Source organism: Pelophylax lessonae (genome assembly GCF_965119305.1).
Source record: "Pelophylax lessonae genome assembly, chromosome: 3".
Lineage (NCBI taxonomy): Eukaryota > Metazoa > Chordata > Amphibia > Anura > Ranidae > Pelophylax > Pelophylax lessonae.
The window spans coordinates 622,995,661-623,009,655 of record NC_138770.1 but is presented as its reverse complement, the minus strand read 5'-3'; the positions used below and the strand labels follow the sequence as shown (position 1 = coordinate 623,009,655).

Sequence of the window (13,995 nt, the reverse complement as noted above, 5' to 3'; positions counted from 1 at the left end):
AATCAGATTTCAATCTCTCCACCATAGCCAAGACCAAAGAGCTGTCCACTGATGTCAGGGACAAGATTGTAGGCCAACAAAAGGCTGGAATGGGCTACAAGACTATCGCTAAGCAGCTTGATGAGAGAGGGTGACAACAGTTGGTGTGATTATTCGCAAATGGAAGAGACACAAAATAACTGTCAATCTCCCTCAGTCCTGGGGCTCTATGCAAGATCTCACCTCGTGGAGTTTCAATGATTATGAGAATGGTGAGGATTCAGCCCAGAACTACACAGGAGAATCTTGTCAATGAACTCAAGGCAGCTGGGTCCATAGTCACCAAGAAAGCAATTGGTAACACACTATGCCGTGAAGGACTGAAATCCTGAAGCGACTGAAAAGGTCCCCATGCTCAAGAAAGCACATGTACAGGCCCGTATGAAGTTTGCTAATGAACACCCGAATGATTCAGAGATGAACTGGGTGAAAGTGTTGTGGTCAGGTGAGACCAAAATCAAGCTCTTTGGCATCAACTCAACTCGCCGTTTTTGGAGGAGGAGGAATGCTGCCTATGGCCCCAAGAACACCATCCCCACCGTCAAACATGGAGGTGGCAACATTATGCTTTTGGGGTGTTTTTCTGCTAAGGGGACAGAACAACTTCACCGCATCAAGGGGACGATGGATGGGGCCACGTACCGTCAAATCTTGGGTAGGAACCTCCTTCCCTCAGCCAGGGTATTGAAAATGAGTCGTGGATGGGTATTCCAGCATGACAGTGATCCAAAACACATGGCCAAGGCAACAAAGGAGTGGCTCAAGAAGAAGCACATTAAGGTCCTGGAGTCGCTTAGCCAGTCTCCAGACCTTAATCCCTTAGAAAATATGTGGAGGGAGTTGAAGGTTCAATTTACCAAACATCAGTCTCGAGAACTTAATGACTTGTAGAGTATCTGCAAAGAGGAGTGGGACAAAATCCCCACTGAGATGTGTGCAAACCTGATGGCCAACTCCAAAAACGTCTGTCCTCTGTGATTTCCAACAAGGGCTTTGCTACCAAGTACTAAGTCATGTTTTGCGAAGGAGTCAAATATTTACTTCACTCAATAAAATGCAAATCAATTTATAACTTTTTTGAAATGCGTTTTTCTGGATATTTTGGCTGTTATTCTTTCTCTCGCGTTAAAATAAACCTACCATTAAAATTATAGACTGATCATTTCTTTGTCAGTGGGCAAACGTACAAAATCAGCAAGGGATTAAATACTTTTTTCCCTCACTGTAAGTATAAAATTAACTGTTTAGTAATTTACACCCTATTCCATATAAATGTCATTTCCGACATCCTCAATCCCTTTCGAGCCCATTATAGATAAAGGACTTCAACACTGTCCTTCCTGGTTTTGAAACTTTAATTGTGCTCCACTAAAGTAAGGTTATTAATCTCCAAAAAAAGAAAACACCATTTAGTGTAGTATTTCGAACTCCACTTTTGTACCAATTATTTTCTTAGAATGTTTTTACATCAAACAATACAAAAGATGTCTGCAATAGACTGCAAGATGCGTTCACACACACACACATATACATACATACATACATCTATATATAGATATATATAGCCTTACCCTCCTATTTCTCAAAAAAGCCTTCCGTGGGACTTCAGTGCAGTTTTCCTTTGTGCCTTTATCTCCTCTCTGGAAAAATCTTCCTCCCCTTCCTCCAAATGGGTGTCAGAAGCTCCCAAAAATGAATTTTAAACAAATAGTGTAATACTGCAAAAAAACTGTTTCCACAAAGTATGATTTGTGCTACTCACAAAAATTTGTTTTTAGATGTGTGTATCCCTTTAAATCCAATACTGACTCTACCGGGTGTGTTATAATGCACCAATCACTCCATGCACCTTTCCAAATGTAAGATTTTCATTGCGCAATCAACTAATCCTCTCTGAGAGATGCTCCTTCTCCTTATATCCAAAATTAAGCAAATGAAAATACAATTTTATAGTGTAATACCGCTTTAAATTATAATCTGTGCACTAGTGCCATAACCACTCACATTTCCAAGCATAATCAAGTGCTGCGTTTCCAAACCCACTAGTCACACCATGCACCTTATCAAATGTTAGTAAGTAAGCGCTACTTTCCAAAATAAGGTCATTTCATCAGCACTCATCCCCCGATTTTTTATTTCTTCAATATTGGGATGTAAAATATTTTGGAAAGGGCCCATTGTGCAGCAATATCGCTAAAATCCAGTAGTTATTATACAAAAATTCACTTACAAATGCTTGCTAAAAAGCCTTTAAACCTCACTTAGAATGGCTGCCACGGCACTTCCGGGGTGCGTGATGACGTCGCTTTCTACGCATTTTGTCCAATGGACTTCTTCCCCAAAACATCCTGGGAAGAAGTCCATTGGACGAAACGCATCGTAAGTGAGATCATCACGCATGCCAGAAGTGCCGTGGTGGCCAAACACAAAGTTTTTTTCTTGTACGATACCAGTTCGTATGGATTTCATTTAAAAAGTACAGTTTTCGTCCGAAAATGCAATACAAACACAATACATTACATAGATTCCAAATTTTTATTCTGTCGTACGAGAATTTTCATATCTTTAGTAACCTCTTCATTTTCAATATGAGATTAGCATGCAAAAAGAAAAAGGGTGGTAATCTCATTGTGTGTACCAGGCATTAGGCCTCATACTTCAGTGGTCCTCAACCCTGGCCTACAGGGCCCACTAACAGGCCAGATTTGCAAGATAACTGAAATACATCCCAGGTGATATCATTTGCTGCTCAGTGATTGCAGTACTCTAGTCTGCATCTCCCCAAGGTAATACTTAAAATCTGGCCTGTTAGTGGGCCCTGAGGCCCGGAGTTGAGGACCACAGTCATACTTGACACAGCTCAGGCAAACGTCTTCCTCTCACAAAATCCTCTCCCTAAAATCTCATGCTCAAACTTAAGATTAAAGAGACATTCCTCATTGAGATTCTCAATGAGAGTTCTGAGTGTCATAGTAGCTTCATTCGTCGAGGCCACCCCTTCGCTCAATTCCATTCCAGATCTCTCTATCAGCATCTTGTTGGCCTGGAACAAACACACTCCTTCTATTATTCTCCCTGTGCTGCTCTCCATCCAGGCAAGAAACGCCCTAGCTTGGTGCTTTGCACATCCCATGAGTAGACAGTTGGAAGTCAGATTATGTGTGTAATTGCCGCCTGGACCAAGGGGAATGGGCCCTTCATCACAACACCCTCAGTCTTCTATGTCAGAAACGGGGGACCCCAAATGTGGACATCTTGTCCTCTAGGTTCAAAAACAAGTTACCACAGCCAGGACCAAGGATCCTCTCTCTCAGATATTCTGGTAATTCCCTGGATACCGCTAGTTAATAATATACGGCTTTCCTCCAGTGTGAATTCTGCCTGGATTGCTCTGCAAAATAGAGCAAGAGAAGAAATCCGTGATTCTCATTGCACCCAACTGTCCCAGAAGGACCCGGTATACAGGCTTATTCAAACTTCTAGGAGATGATTCCTGGCCTCTTCCATAGGGCCCCCTGTTCCACCCTGCTACTTGGTAACTGGCTTTAACAGCATGGCCTTGAGGGGCAGAAGGGTCTCTGGCCACTTCCAGAAAAATTACTATTGTACCTAAAAATCCTTCTTTTCCTAGTGTGAACACAGACACAGCCCTAGAGATTTCTGCAACTGGGACTTGACCAGAATTTGGCCTAACTAACTCTTAAGGGACAGATTTTTGACCTTGTCCATTTTGTTCCAAAAAACCTTTGGTCTCATTTTCCCTTGTAAAAAAAACTTTTATTCAAGGCGTTTCTCAGAATAAAACATCCTTGGAGCACTCGGTGCTTCCTTGAGAACTTAATTTAGTTCCCTCTTCTCTGCAGAAACCACCCTTTAAACCCATTGAGAACCCTATCTTGATCTCTCCTGGCTTTCTTAGTGGCAATTATGTCTTGTAATAACCCATTCTTGATTCTTCACAAAGACAAAGTAGCCTTGCACCCAAGACCTACTTTTCTACCTAAGGTGGAATCTTCTACCTTAATGAAGACCTAGTCCTCCCCTTTTTGCACTCTGCTTCTAAACACCCCAAAGAGATTTAATTTTGTGGTCTGAATGTTGCCAGAGCTATCTGAAAGCCAGATAGCCAGACAGAAAGATGGATTCTCTCTTTGTCTTGCCATCAGGGCTCGCAAAGAACATTCTACTTTAAAACACACTATTACCATGAGGATAAGACAACGCCTCTCAAGAGCTTACACTCTAAGGGCTCATGCACACTGAAGCTCAAAAAAGCTGCTTTAATAGGCATTTGAGCTTTTATTTCAGCTTGAACAAGCTTGTGCTTTTTTTGTGCTCTACATTTTTATTGAGCTCCTTTTTGAGCTTTTTTGAGCATAAGCGTTTTTTCCCCACAAACCCTCCTAGATAGTATTTTCTTGACCACTGTAAAAATGAAACAAAAAGCGTGAACAAACGTTTTCGTGCATTTTCGAGCTTTTGCGGTCTCTTCTGGGCACTCGTTCCTCTCAAAAACGAGTTTGGTGGAGGTATTTTTTTGCCTGTAGGAGCATATGCCTAAAAACGCCTGAAAAAGTCATTGTGAATGGACATATTGGCTAAAATGGAGGGGAGTTTCTAGGCAGAAAAAAATGAGAGCTCAAAAGCCTGTAGGAGCCGCTTCATAGAGCTCCTTTGAGCTGCAGTGTGCATGAGCCCTTACAGATAAAACATCTCCAGGACTCTTAGGCTGTACACTGCAGCTCAAAGGAGCTCAAAGAAGTGGCTCCTACAGGCTTTGAGCTCTTCTGAGCTCTCATTTTTTCTGCTTATGAACTCCCCTCCATGTTAGCCAATGTGTCCATGCACACTTTTGGCGTTTTCAGGCATATGCTACTGCAGGCAGAAAAAAACTTGTGTTTTTGAGATGAGCTAGTGCCCCAGAGAGCTCAAAAGAGCTCAAAGACGCTCGAAAACATGGCAAAACGTTACTTCCAGCTTTTTTTTATTTTTTTATACAGTGGTTAAGAAAATATTATCTAGGAGGGTTTATGAAAAAAAAAAAAAAAACACTTAGGCCCCTTTTTCCACATACGGTCTGTTCAGTTCATCAGTTCAGTCGTGTCAAAATGTGTCAGTTTTTCATCTGCTTTTTTATCCGTTATTTTCATCCGTTTTTTTTTTTTTTACATCCACTACCATTTGTCCGTTTACATCTGTTTTTCGTCCGATCTGTTTTTTTGACGGATGAAAAATAGGGCATTCATCCACTCCAAGAAACGGACATTGACGGAAACGGATGAAGACGGATGTTAACGGATGATCATTCGTTGTCATCTGTTTTTACGTAGAGATGCATTGATGTCCGTTTTTAATCCGTTAATGGATGGATGAAAAACGGACAAACGGACCGTATGTGTGAAAGGGGCCTTATGCTCAAAAAGCTCAAAAGATCTTGAAGAAGCTCAATAAAACCATGCACAAGAGCACAAAAAAGCATAAAGCTTCTGCAAGCTGAAATAAAAGCTCAAATGCCAGTTTTCAGCCGTAAGGTTCTTGCTGCAGCCCTCTGAATTGAGTCTGGTAACCCTTGTATTGTTGGGCCTGTTGGCACAGTTCTGTTTGTCTTATTGTTGACCTCTCTTCCTATTAATTGCTTAAGGACATTCCAGGGTTTATGAACATCTAGTCTGTTTCCTGTATTGTACAATGAAGATGAGAAGAATTTTGACTTACCTGTAAATTCCATATCTTGGAATACAGTACAGGACACATTTCCCTCTGTTTCTGTGTACTTTGCATTGCTTGCTAAAAAGTGTGGTAGAGTTTTTGGAGTACAAAAGGGGGGGGGGGGCGTGTCAGAAATGCTTTGCTAGTGTCCAGTCACTAATCAAAATTCCTCTTTGTATTTGGTATACAGTGTGTCTCTGAACTTGTATACAAATTTGACTATTTCAGAAAGACCGTTTCCTAGCACAACCCCACCTTAGCACGCCATAGCTTTTTCCTCTTCTGGGAGTGTCTAATTACTCTCTTTGCTGACCCAGCTCCTCCATCCCTCCCCTTACCTTCATACATAACTTTTTATGTAGCAGCCCAGAGGGGAGTGAAGGGAAATAATTCACTTGACTGACACCTCTGAGTCTGCCGAGGCGGCTGAGATCATATCCAAGATGGCGGCACCTAATAGCAGTCTCAGGGCTTTTGGATGTATACACAAGGGAGACTTTTAATTGCAAAAAGTAACTTTATTGAAGAAATAAAAAAGTTACAACATACAGCAAAAGTACATGTAGTAGTACTGAAAACAAGCATACATGTAAAGCAAGGAGGTGAAATCCTCATAAAAGGCATAACAAGGACATCAAAATACCTGCAAGAAGGGGAACGGATGGGGGGAGATGGGCACACGTACACAGGCAATCAGGAGCACCACGGGAAATGGGCACAAGAGGGGCGGATGGGAGCAACTAGAGTGGCCACAACAAAACCGCTACATTATATGACCTCTCAGAAGGCTCCTGGAGCCACCTGTCCCATATTTTGTTAACACAAGGGAAACTTTTACTGCTATGTAACACGTCCTAAATTCATTAAAGGAGATGTACAGCCAAAGCTCGTTTGGCTGTACATCTCCTATGGATCGCAGGAGTGCAGTTCGTTTTGCACTTCTGTGACCCTTTTTTAGCAGAGAGCCGTCTGAAGTCCGTTCTCTGCTGACGTCACAGAGTTTGGTCCAGGCACTGCATCATCACAACCAGGGAGTCGGGATCTGCCAGGTGCCTGGACCGACACCCGGCTCAGCCTCTCAGCAAATCACTTTGAGGCTGAGCCGGCCGCTCTGTCCTCTCCACAGCTCAGCGCTCCAATGAGCGAGGAGTGGGCAGAGCAGAGAGCTACTGACTGATAGTCAGCAGCTCTCTGCTTGGGGAGCTGTCGGAACCAGGCGATCGGTGGTGTTTGATTGCTCGACTCTTAGTGTAGAGGCGCTGGGGGACAGCTGCAACATCCACCTAGGTAAGTATAACTGAGGGAAAAAAGGAAACCCCATACTTCTATTTTGAATGCACACCTAGAATTGTAGGAAGATAGTTATTGTAAAAAAATATGGTATCTAGAAGCAATTATCGTCCAGATTTTTTGTTTAGAAAAAAATAAAGATAAACTGTTTAAAAAAACTGTTAGTCCCCGTTCACACTAAGGCGACCTGTGAGGCGACCTGGTCGCCTCACAGGTCGCCGTAGGTCGCCTCCCATAGGGAAGCTGCGGACCCGTTCTAATAGGAGCGACACAAGTCGCTCCGACTTAGAAAAAGGGTCCGGAGCTTCTTTGGGGCGACCAGGAGGTGACCGCCATAGACTTCAATGTTATGAAGTCCGTGGCGGCCGCTCTGAGGTCGCGGCGCGCTGCTCGCACCGCGACCTCCGAGGTCAACTCTGCTACGCTGCTGCCGAAATTACTCACAAGATAATGTTCCTGAACAATTTTAAATCTGCAACTGCACTTCATGTAGAGCACTACGAGGTCGCGGTGCGAAGTAGCGTCGCTTGTATGTGAACGGGGCCTTATCGGTAGTTTGCCTTGATCTGTTTGTGTTTTTGCAACTGACTTTTGGCTGATTTCCTGCATATTGCTTTGTGTATGCTCAGCATTTAGGTACCCATAGCATTTAGATGATCTTTGTACTGTCCAGCCCAGAGCTGGGACATCGCAGCCTTGCAGATGAACAGGCAGTGGATTCGGTTTTTTATTTTTTTTGTTTAATTTCTTTTTATTGAAAATTTAAAGAAACAAAGACAGAACATTGACAATACAATCCGACGTGTGATAAAAGAAAAAACAATGGAACTATAACATGAAGGGCATGGAGACCCCCAGCATGTGCCGTGTACACATAATCATAAAACCGATGTCTAATGGCTAGATAATCGCGGCACAAATAAATCTGGGAAGGCATAGCTAGAGCACAATACTTTGCATAACAAGACCAATGTCGGAAAGACGAGGGAATAGTGAAGAATACGAGGGAGAGAGGAAGAGAAGAACAGCAAAGGATTAGTTAAATTATGTGAGCACATGATCCCAATTTGGAGGACACAGTTACTAGTTACAGTTTGAGAATTAAAGTATTGTAAGAAGAGAGCGGCAGAGGTTCAGTGACTGTGGATCAGCTGGTAAGTTAGAAGCCTTATGGGCCCGTTCTGCTTTGCTTATCCGAGGCTGTCATCCAGGTGTAGAGCATAAAATGTAAAAGTCCACTAGTTTTTTTTAAAGTAGATAATGTTCCTGAACAATTTTAAATCTGCAACTGCACTTCATGTAGAGCACTACACCCCTATCTGTGTTTGGAAAAATCGGATTTTAAAAATACAATTACACTTTTGTGTTTTAAGTGCCTGCTCAGAATTCCTAATGCTGCTCCTACCTATGGGAATAGTGGGTGGAGACTTGCGGCACATAGACATTACAGGAAAGAAAGTTGCTGTAAATGCTGTGCAAAGAGGATGACAACCCTGCTGTAATTTCGGCAGCAGCGTAGCAGAGTTGTCACACCTCTGCAAGAAGTGAAGTGGCACTGAAACAGCTGGCAGGATCAACAGGTACACAGGATAGGAAATAATGTGAAGATAAATTTGAGCATTATATAAATGTACTCCTAGAGCAGGGGTCTTCAAACTATGGCCCTCCAGTTGTTCAGGAACTACAATTCCCATCATGCCTAGTTATGTCTGTGAATGTCAGAGTTTTACAATGCCTCATGGGATGTTTAGTTCCACAACAGCTGGAGAGCTGTAGTTTGAGGATCCCTGTCCTAGAGGAATGCACGTTGAATGTTCAGAATGTACTATTTGCCTGGAAATACATTTTAACAAAATGAGGGCTCTGGTAGGCAACTTTGTCTTTCTGCATTTGAATTGCTTTTTTGTTTACTTTTAAAGTATAACTAAAGGCAAAACCTTTTTCTTTAATTTTGGATGGAGTGGAGAGGGATTAAAACACCAGTCAGTTTTTATTGCTGTCTATGCCCCCTTTAGGGAGATTTACTTTCTTTATTTGTCCTGTTTACCATTAATATTGAAAGTGAAAGTAAAAGAGAGTCCCAAATTTTGGGTTGTCCCAAAAAAAGTAATAGTGGGGAAATCTTCCAATGGGGACACTAGTTCTGGTGACTTGGGGGTCCCCAGAGAATTCCTCTTCTTGCTTTGGCTATGGGACAGGAAGTGAAGGGAAATGGGACAAAAAAAAAAATGTCACAGGGATTATAACCTCCCCATACTCGCTATGCTTTTTTGTTTGGATGCCGCAGGTCCTATAAAAATTAGGTTATGTTGCCGTTCATTACAGGCCAGACAAAAGCCCTACTCTCAGAAGCTTTCCTTTGAGTAGTGCTGCAATCAGATGCAAAATGCAGAATTTGTAAATAAAACTCCTCCATTTAAACCCTAGCAGTTAGAGCAGCACGGATGATCATTAAAAAGTTGCAATCTTGATTCACCCCCCCCCCCCCCCTCACGATCTTAATTCGGCATTTCCTCGATTCATACTGTGCAGAGCTGTTCTCTGCTCACTCACAGCTGTCAAAAAAATCAAAAAAGAGCTTCCAATGTTTATCAACATTGCTAAGGCTGGGAGATAACTATAAACACAATGTTTTACAATGTATTATTTCCTTCTTTTAGATCAAAGGAATGAACTTCAGTCTATAAATAAAGGCAGTTTAACCACTTAGGCTGCATTCACATGTCAGCGTATGGATCGTGGGCAGAATCGCTGCGATTCCGCCCGCGATCCGGAGATCATTGCAAATCGCGGGACACCTGTGCGTTGCCCGTGATTTGCAATAGCACCCCAAACGCTGAGCGATGTTGCCGCGATTTCCGCCTGCCGAATCGCGGTAACATCGCGCAAAAAAAAAAATTGCTGGACGCATTATGCCCAAAAAAGTACAAGAGCTTCTTTGGAGCGTATTGCGTCCCGCGATTTTTTTTGCGCGATGTTACCGCGATTCGGCAGGCGGAAATCGCGGCAACATCGCTCAGCGTTTGGGGTGCTATTGCAAATCACGGGCAATGCATAGGCGTCCCGCGATTTGCAATGATTTCTGGATCGCAAGATGAATCGCCCGCGATCCATACTCTGACATGTGAATGCAGCCTTAAAGAGGAAGTAAACTCTCCTCTGCAACTTTTACCTATAGGTAAGCCTATGATAAGGCTTACCTATAGGTACTGTAAATATCTACTAAACATGCACCGTTTAGGAGATATTTACCTTAAATGCAGCCAGTGACCTCACTGGCGCATGCTGGTGCCGTTCCTTCAGAGCCCCGTGCCGTGACCGTCAGCTCCCGCGTGCATGCGTGGGAGTGATGTAATCGCGGGTCCAGCCAATTAGATGGCCGGATGCCGCGATCCCAGAAGACGGGCGACTGAACATGTCGCCCGTCATACAGGTAAGCGGGCGGCACGGTGGGGGCTCGTTCTAAGGTAAGTATTTCATAATGAGCTAGTATGCGATGCATACTAGCTCATTATGTGTTTCTCTTTCAGGTAGGAAAAAAATAAAAAAATTTTTAATGAGTTTACAACCTCAAAGAGGAAGTAAAGTCTGCACTTATTTTTCTCTTTCCTGCAAAGTAAATGCATAATGTGCTAGTATGCATCACATACTAGCACATTTTGTGACACTTACCTGCAAACGAAGCCCACGTCGTCCCCGCTAGAGGCAACATCCATGTTTGCCAGTCTTCCTTCCAGGTCCGCGGACTTTGGCTGTACTACTGGCCGGAGCCGCATTACGTCACTCCCGCGCATGCACGCGCGGATGCCGCTGGTCACGACACAGGGCTCTGACGAAACGGCACGGGCGGATGTTTTCTCAGAGCGCATGCCCTGATGACATCATCGGCTGCATGCAATATGAATATCTCCTAAACGGTGCAAGTTTAGGAGATATTTACAGTACCTATAGATAAGCCTTATTAAAAGCTTACCTATAGGTACAAATTATAAAGGTAACTTTACAACCTCTTTAAAGACTAAGGCCCCTTTCACACTTGGAGTCTGTCGGCAGACTCAGTTTTTCTCAACGGTGGATCGATCTGCCCGATCCCCCTCTGAGCAGGCGGATAGCAGCTCTGTCTCCATGCTGTGTGCAGAGACAGAGCTGTCAGGTCTCCGCTGTTCTCTATGGGGGAATCGGATGAGAATGGACCGTCTGTCCGTTCTCATCCGATCCGATCCGCTGGACGGATGGAAAATAGGGTTTCCACCCGTCCGGATTTGACGGATCGGATGTCAGCAGACATGTCTCCGCTGACATCCAATGCCCCATAGAGATGCATGGGGCATCTGTTCAGATCCGCCTGAAAAACTGACAGGTGGATCTGATCGGTCCACTAGTGTGAAAGGGGCCTTAGGCACTTTTCACACATGCGGACTGTTCATTTCATCAGTTCAGTCATGTCAAAATGGATGAACTATTCATCAATTTTCATCAGTTTTTCTTATATCCACTACCAATACAAAAATGGATGAAAAACTGACCATTTGTCAGTTTGCATCGGTTTTTTTTTTTTTGTCCGATCCGTTTTTTAAATGGAAGAAAAATAGAGCTTTGATCAGTTAAAACAAACGGAGGATGACGGATGTGGATGTAAAATGAGGTAAATGGATAATCGTCCATAGCTAATACGTTTGGATAATACGTTTTTCCATAGAGATGCATTGATGCCTGTTTTTCATCCGTCAACAGATGGATGACAAACGGACAGCATGTGTTAAAGGGGCCTAAGACCCTTTCACACGGACTTTTCGATCAGGTCCGCCTGTCAGTTTTTCAGGCAGACCTGATCGGATGCTCCATGTACCCTTATCGAGGAGCGGATGTCAGTGATGCTATCCGATCCAATCCTGTCTGTGAAATTCGGACGGATGGAAACACTACTTTCCATCCGTCTGGAGGATCGGTTCAGATAGGATCGGATGAAAACGGACATGCGGTCTATTTTCATCTGATATCCCATAGAAGAGAGCAGGGGATATAACGATTTTAACTTGTAAGCAACAAGTGTCAGAAAAAGGCTAGGGTCCATTCACACGGCTTTCCACCCAGTGGACTCTGTTTTGCTCAGCGGGGATCGATCTGTCAATCCTCGCTGAGCAGGCGGATGACAGCTCCGTCTCCACTCACTTTGCAGAGACAGACCTGTCAGTTTTTGCTAGAAAATTACTTAGAACCTCCAAACATTATATATATTTAGCAGAGACCCTCGAGAATAAAATGGCGGTCGTTGCAATATTTTATGTCACACTGTATTTGCGCAGACATCTATAGAAAGCAATTTTTTTTGAAAAAAATACACTTTAATGAAGTAAATAAAAAAGCAAAACTGTAAAGTTAGCCCAATTTTTTTGTATAATGTGAAAGATGATGTCACGCCAAGAATCGTGATCATTATTCTAAGCAAAAAAATAGTGATTCTCATTTTATCCAGAATCGTGCAACTCTACTAGCAGTGCAGTTATCAGATCTTGTATACTTGCTAACCATAGCACCACCATGCATAGCTTTTCCTGTTTAGGTTGAGATCAGAACTATGTTCATAGTGACATGCATTAGGATACCTTTTGTAATGTTTCATTTTGTGTTTCTGTGCAGGGCGGAGAAGTACATGATGGCTCTGATCTGATTGGCCCAGCTGAGCCTTTTACAGACTTCCCTGACAGCCTGTCCGACTGTAGTTCTGAAGGTGAGAGTGATTGCTGCTGTAAGGGATAACTCCAGTTTCGTAGGAAAAACATAAAAAAAATTAAATAGCGTATACAATTTCGACTCAAGTAATTTTGTGATTACATGTTATTAAAATGACCTTTCCTTTTCAATCTGCAGCGCTGTCATTTTCTGTAAAATGCAATGTAATATGGCTACCTGAAAATGTTCTGTACACAGACTGCCACAGAATGCCCCTCAGAAACATAATTTCCTGCTTGTGGGATTGGCTCACTGATTTTCCCAGAAGTCTGAAACAAGTCAGATTTTTGGCATTCCCTGCAACAAAAATTTCATTTTTGGTGGAATACTCCCAAAGGGAATCGTGTCTAAAGGGATGCAGATCCTGCCATTTTCCTCATTAGAGCCCTGCAGGAGCAGCTGCTGATTGATCATTTTAGAACCACTCCCATACAGATTCACTCCACACATGGACACAGACAAACAGCTGTTTCTTCAGAATAACAAAAGGTAGAAATCTGCAACAAAGTGCGTTAAAATCCTTGCAATGTACAGAGATCACCCAGAGGAGAATGTTTTTGTTTTCGACAAAAGTGGAGTTACTCTTTAAAGATGTGGATTGCCTTTGGCTTTTATTTTATGCATATTCAAAATGTATACATGCAGTGGAAAAATATCATTGCAGTATGCAATCACCGCTTTACTGTCCATTTTACAAGATCAGTGCTGCCAGGAATGTGATGCAGACTTCATTCACACGATCATATGCGTATTTTCTGCATGGAATGCAAGCTGTTGGTGGCAGAGCTAGCAGACAATTCTGCAAAAAATCTGTGCCTGAACTACTGGCATTTATTTTTTATTTTATTTATTTTCAGGTACTTGTATAGCGCTGTCAATTTACGCAGGGCTTTACATATACAATCTAAGGTCCCTAACTCCCATACATACACAGTAGGGCCAATTTTTTTTCATACAGGATCCAATTAACCTACCAGCATGTCTTTTGGAGTGTGGGAGAAAACCGGAGTACCCGGAGGAAACCCACGAAGGCACAGGGAGAACATGCAAACTCCAGGCAGGTAGTGTCATGGTTGGGATTCGAACCAGCGACCCTCTTGCTGCTAGGTGAAAGTGCTAACCACTACACCACTGTGCTGCCCACCACTACACCACTGTGCCACATGTACGGATTTACATGCATATAGTTCTTCTAATGTCTTTATTCTACAGATCTCTGCAGTC

The 13,995-nt window shown here is 43.0% G+C and overlaps 1 protein-coding gene across 1 annotated transcript in view; it reads left to right on the top strand.

The window, feature by feature from the left end:
• The window catches only part of RPS6KC1 (ribosomal protein S6 kinase C1), a 297,897-nt gene that overhangs the window by 54,936 nt on the left and 228,966 nt on the right, over positions 1–13,995 (top strand). The window contains exon 5 of the mRNA XM_082251364.1: positions 12,679–12,769. Coding sequence (XP_082107490.1) covers positions 12,679–12,769 — 91 coding nt within the window. The remainder of the gene's footprint in view (positions 1–12,678; positions 12,770–13,995) is intronic.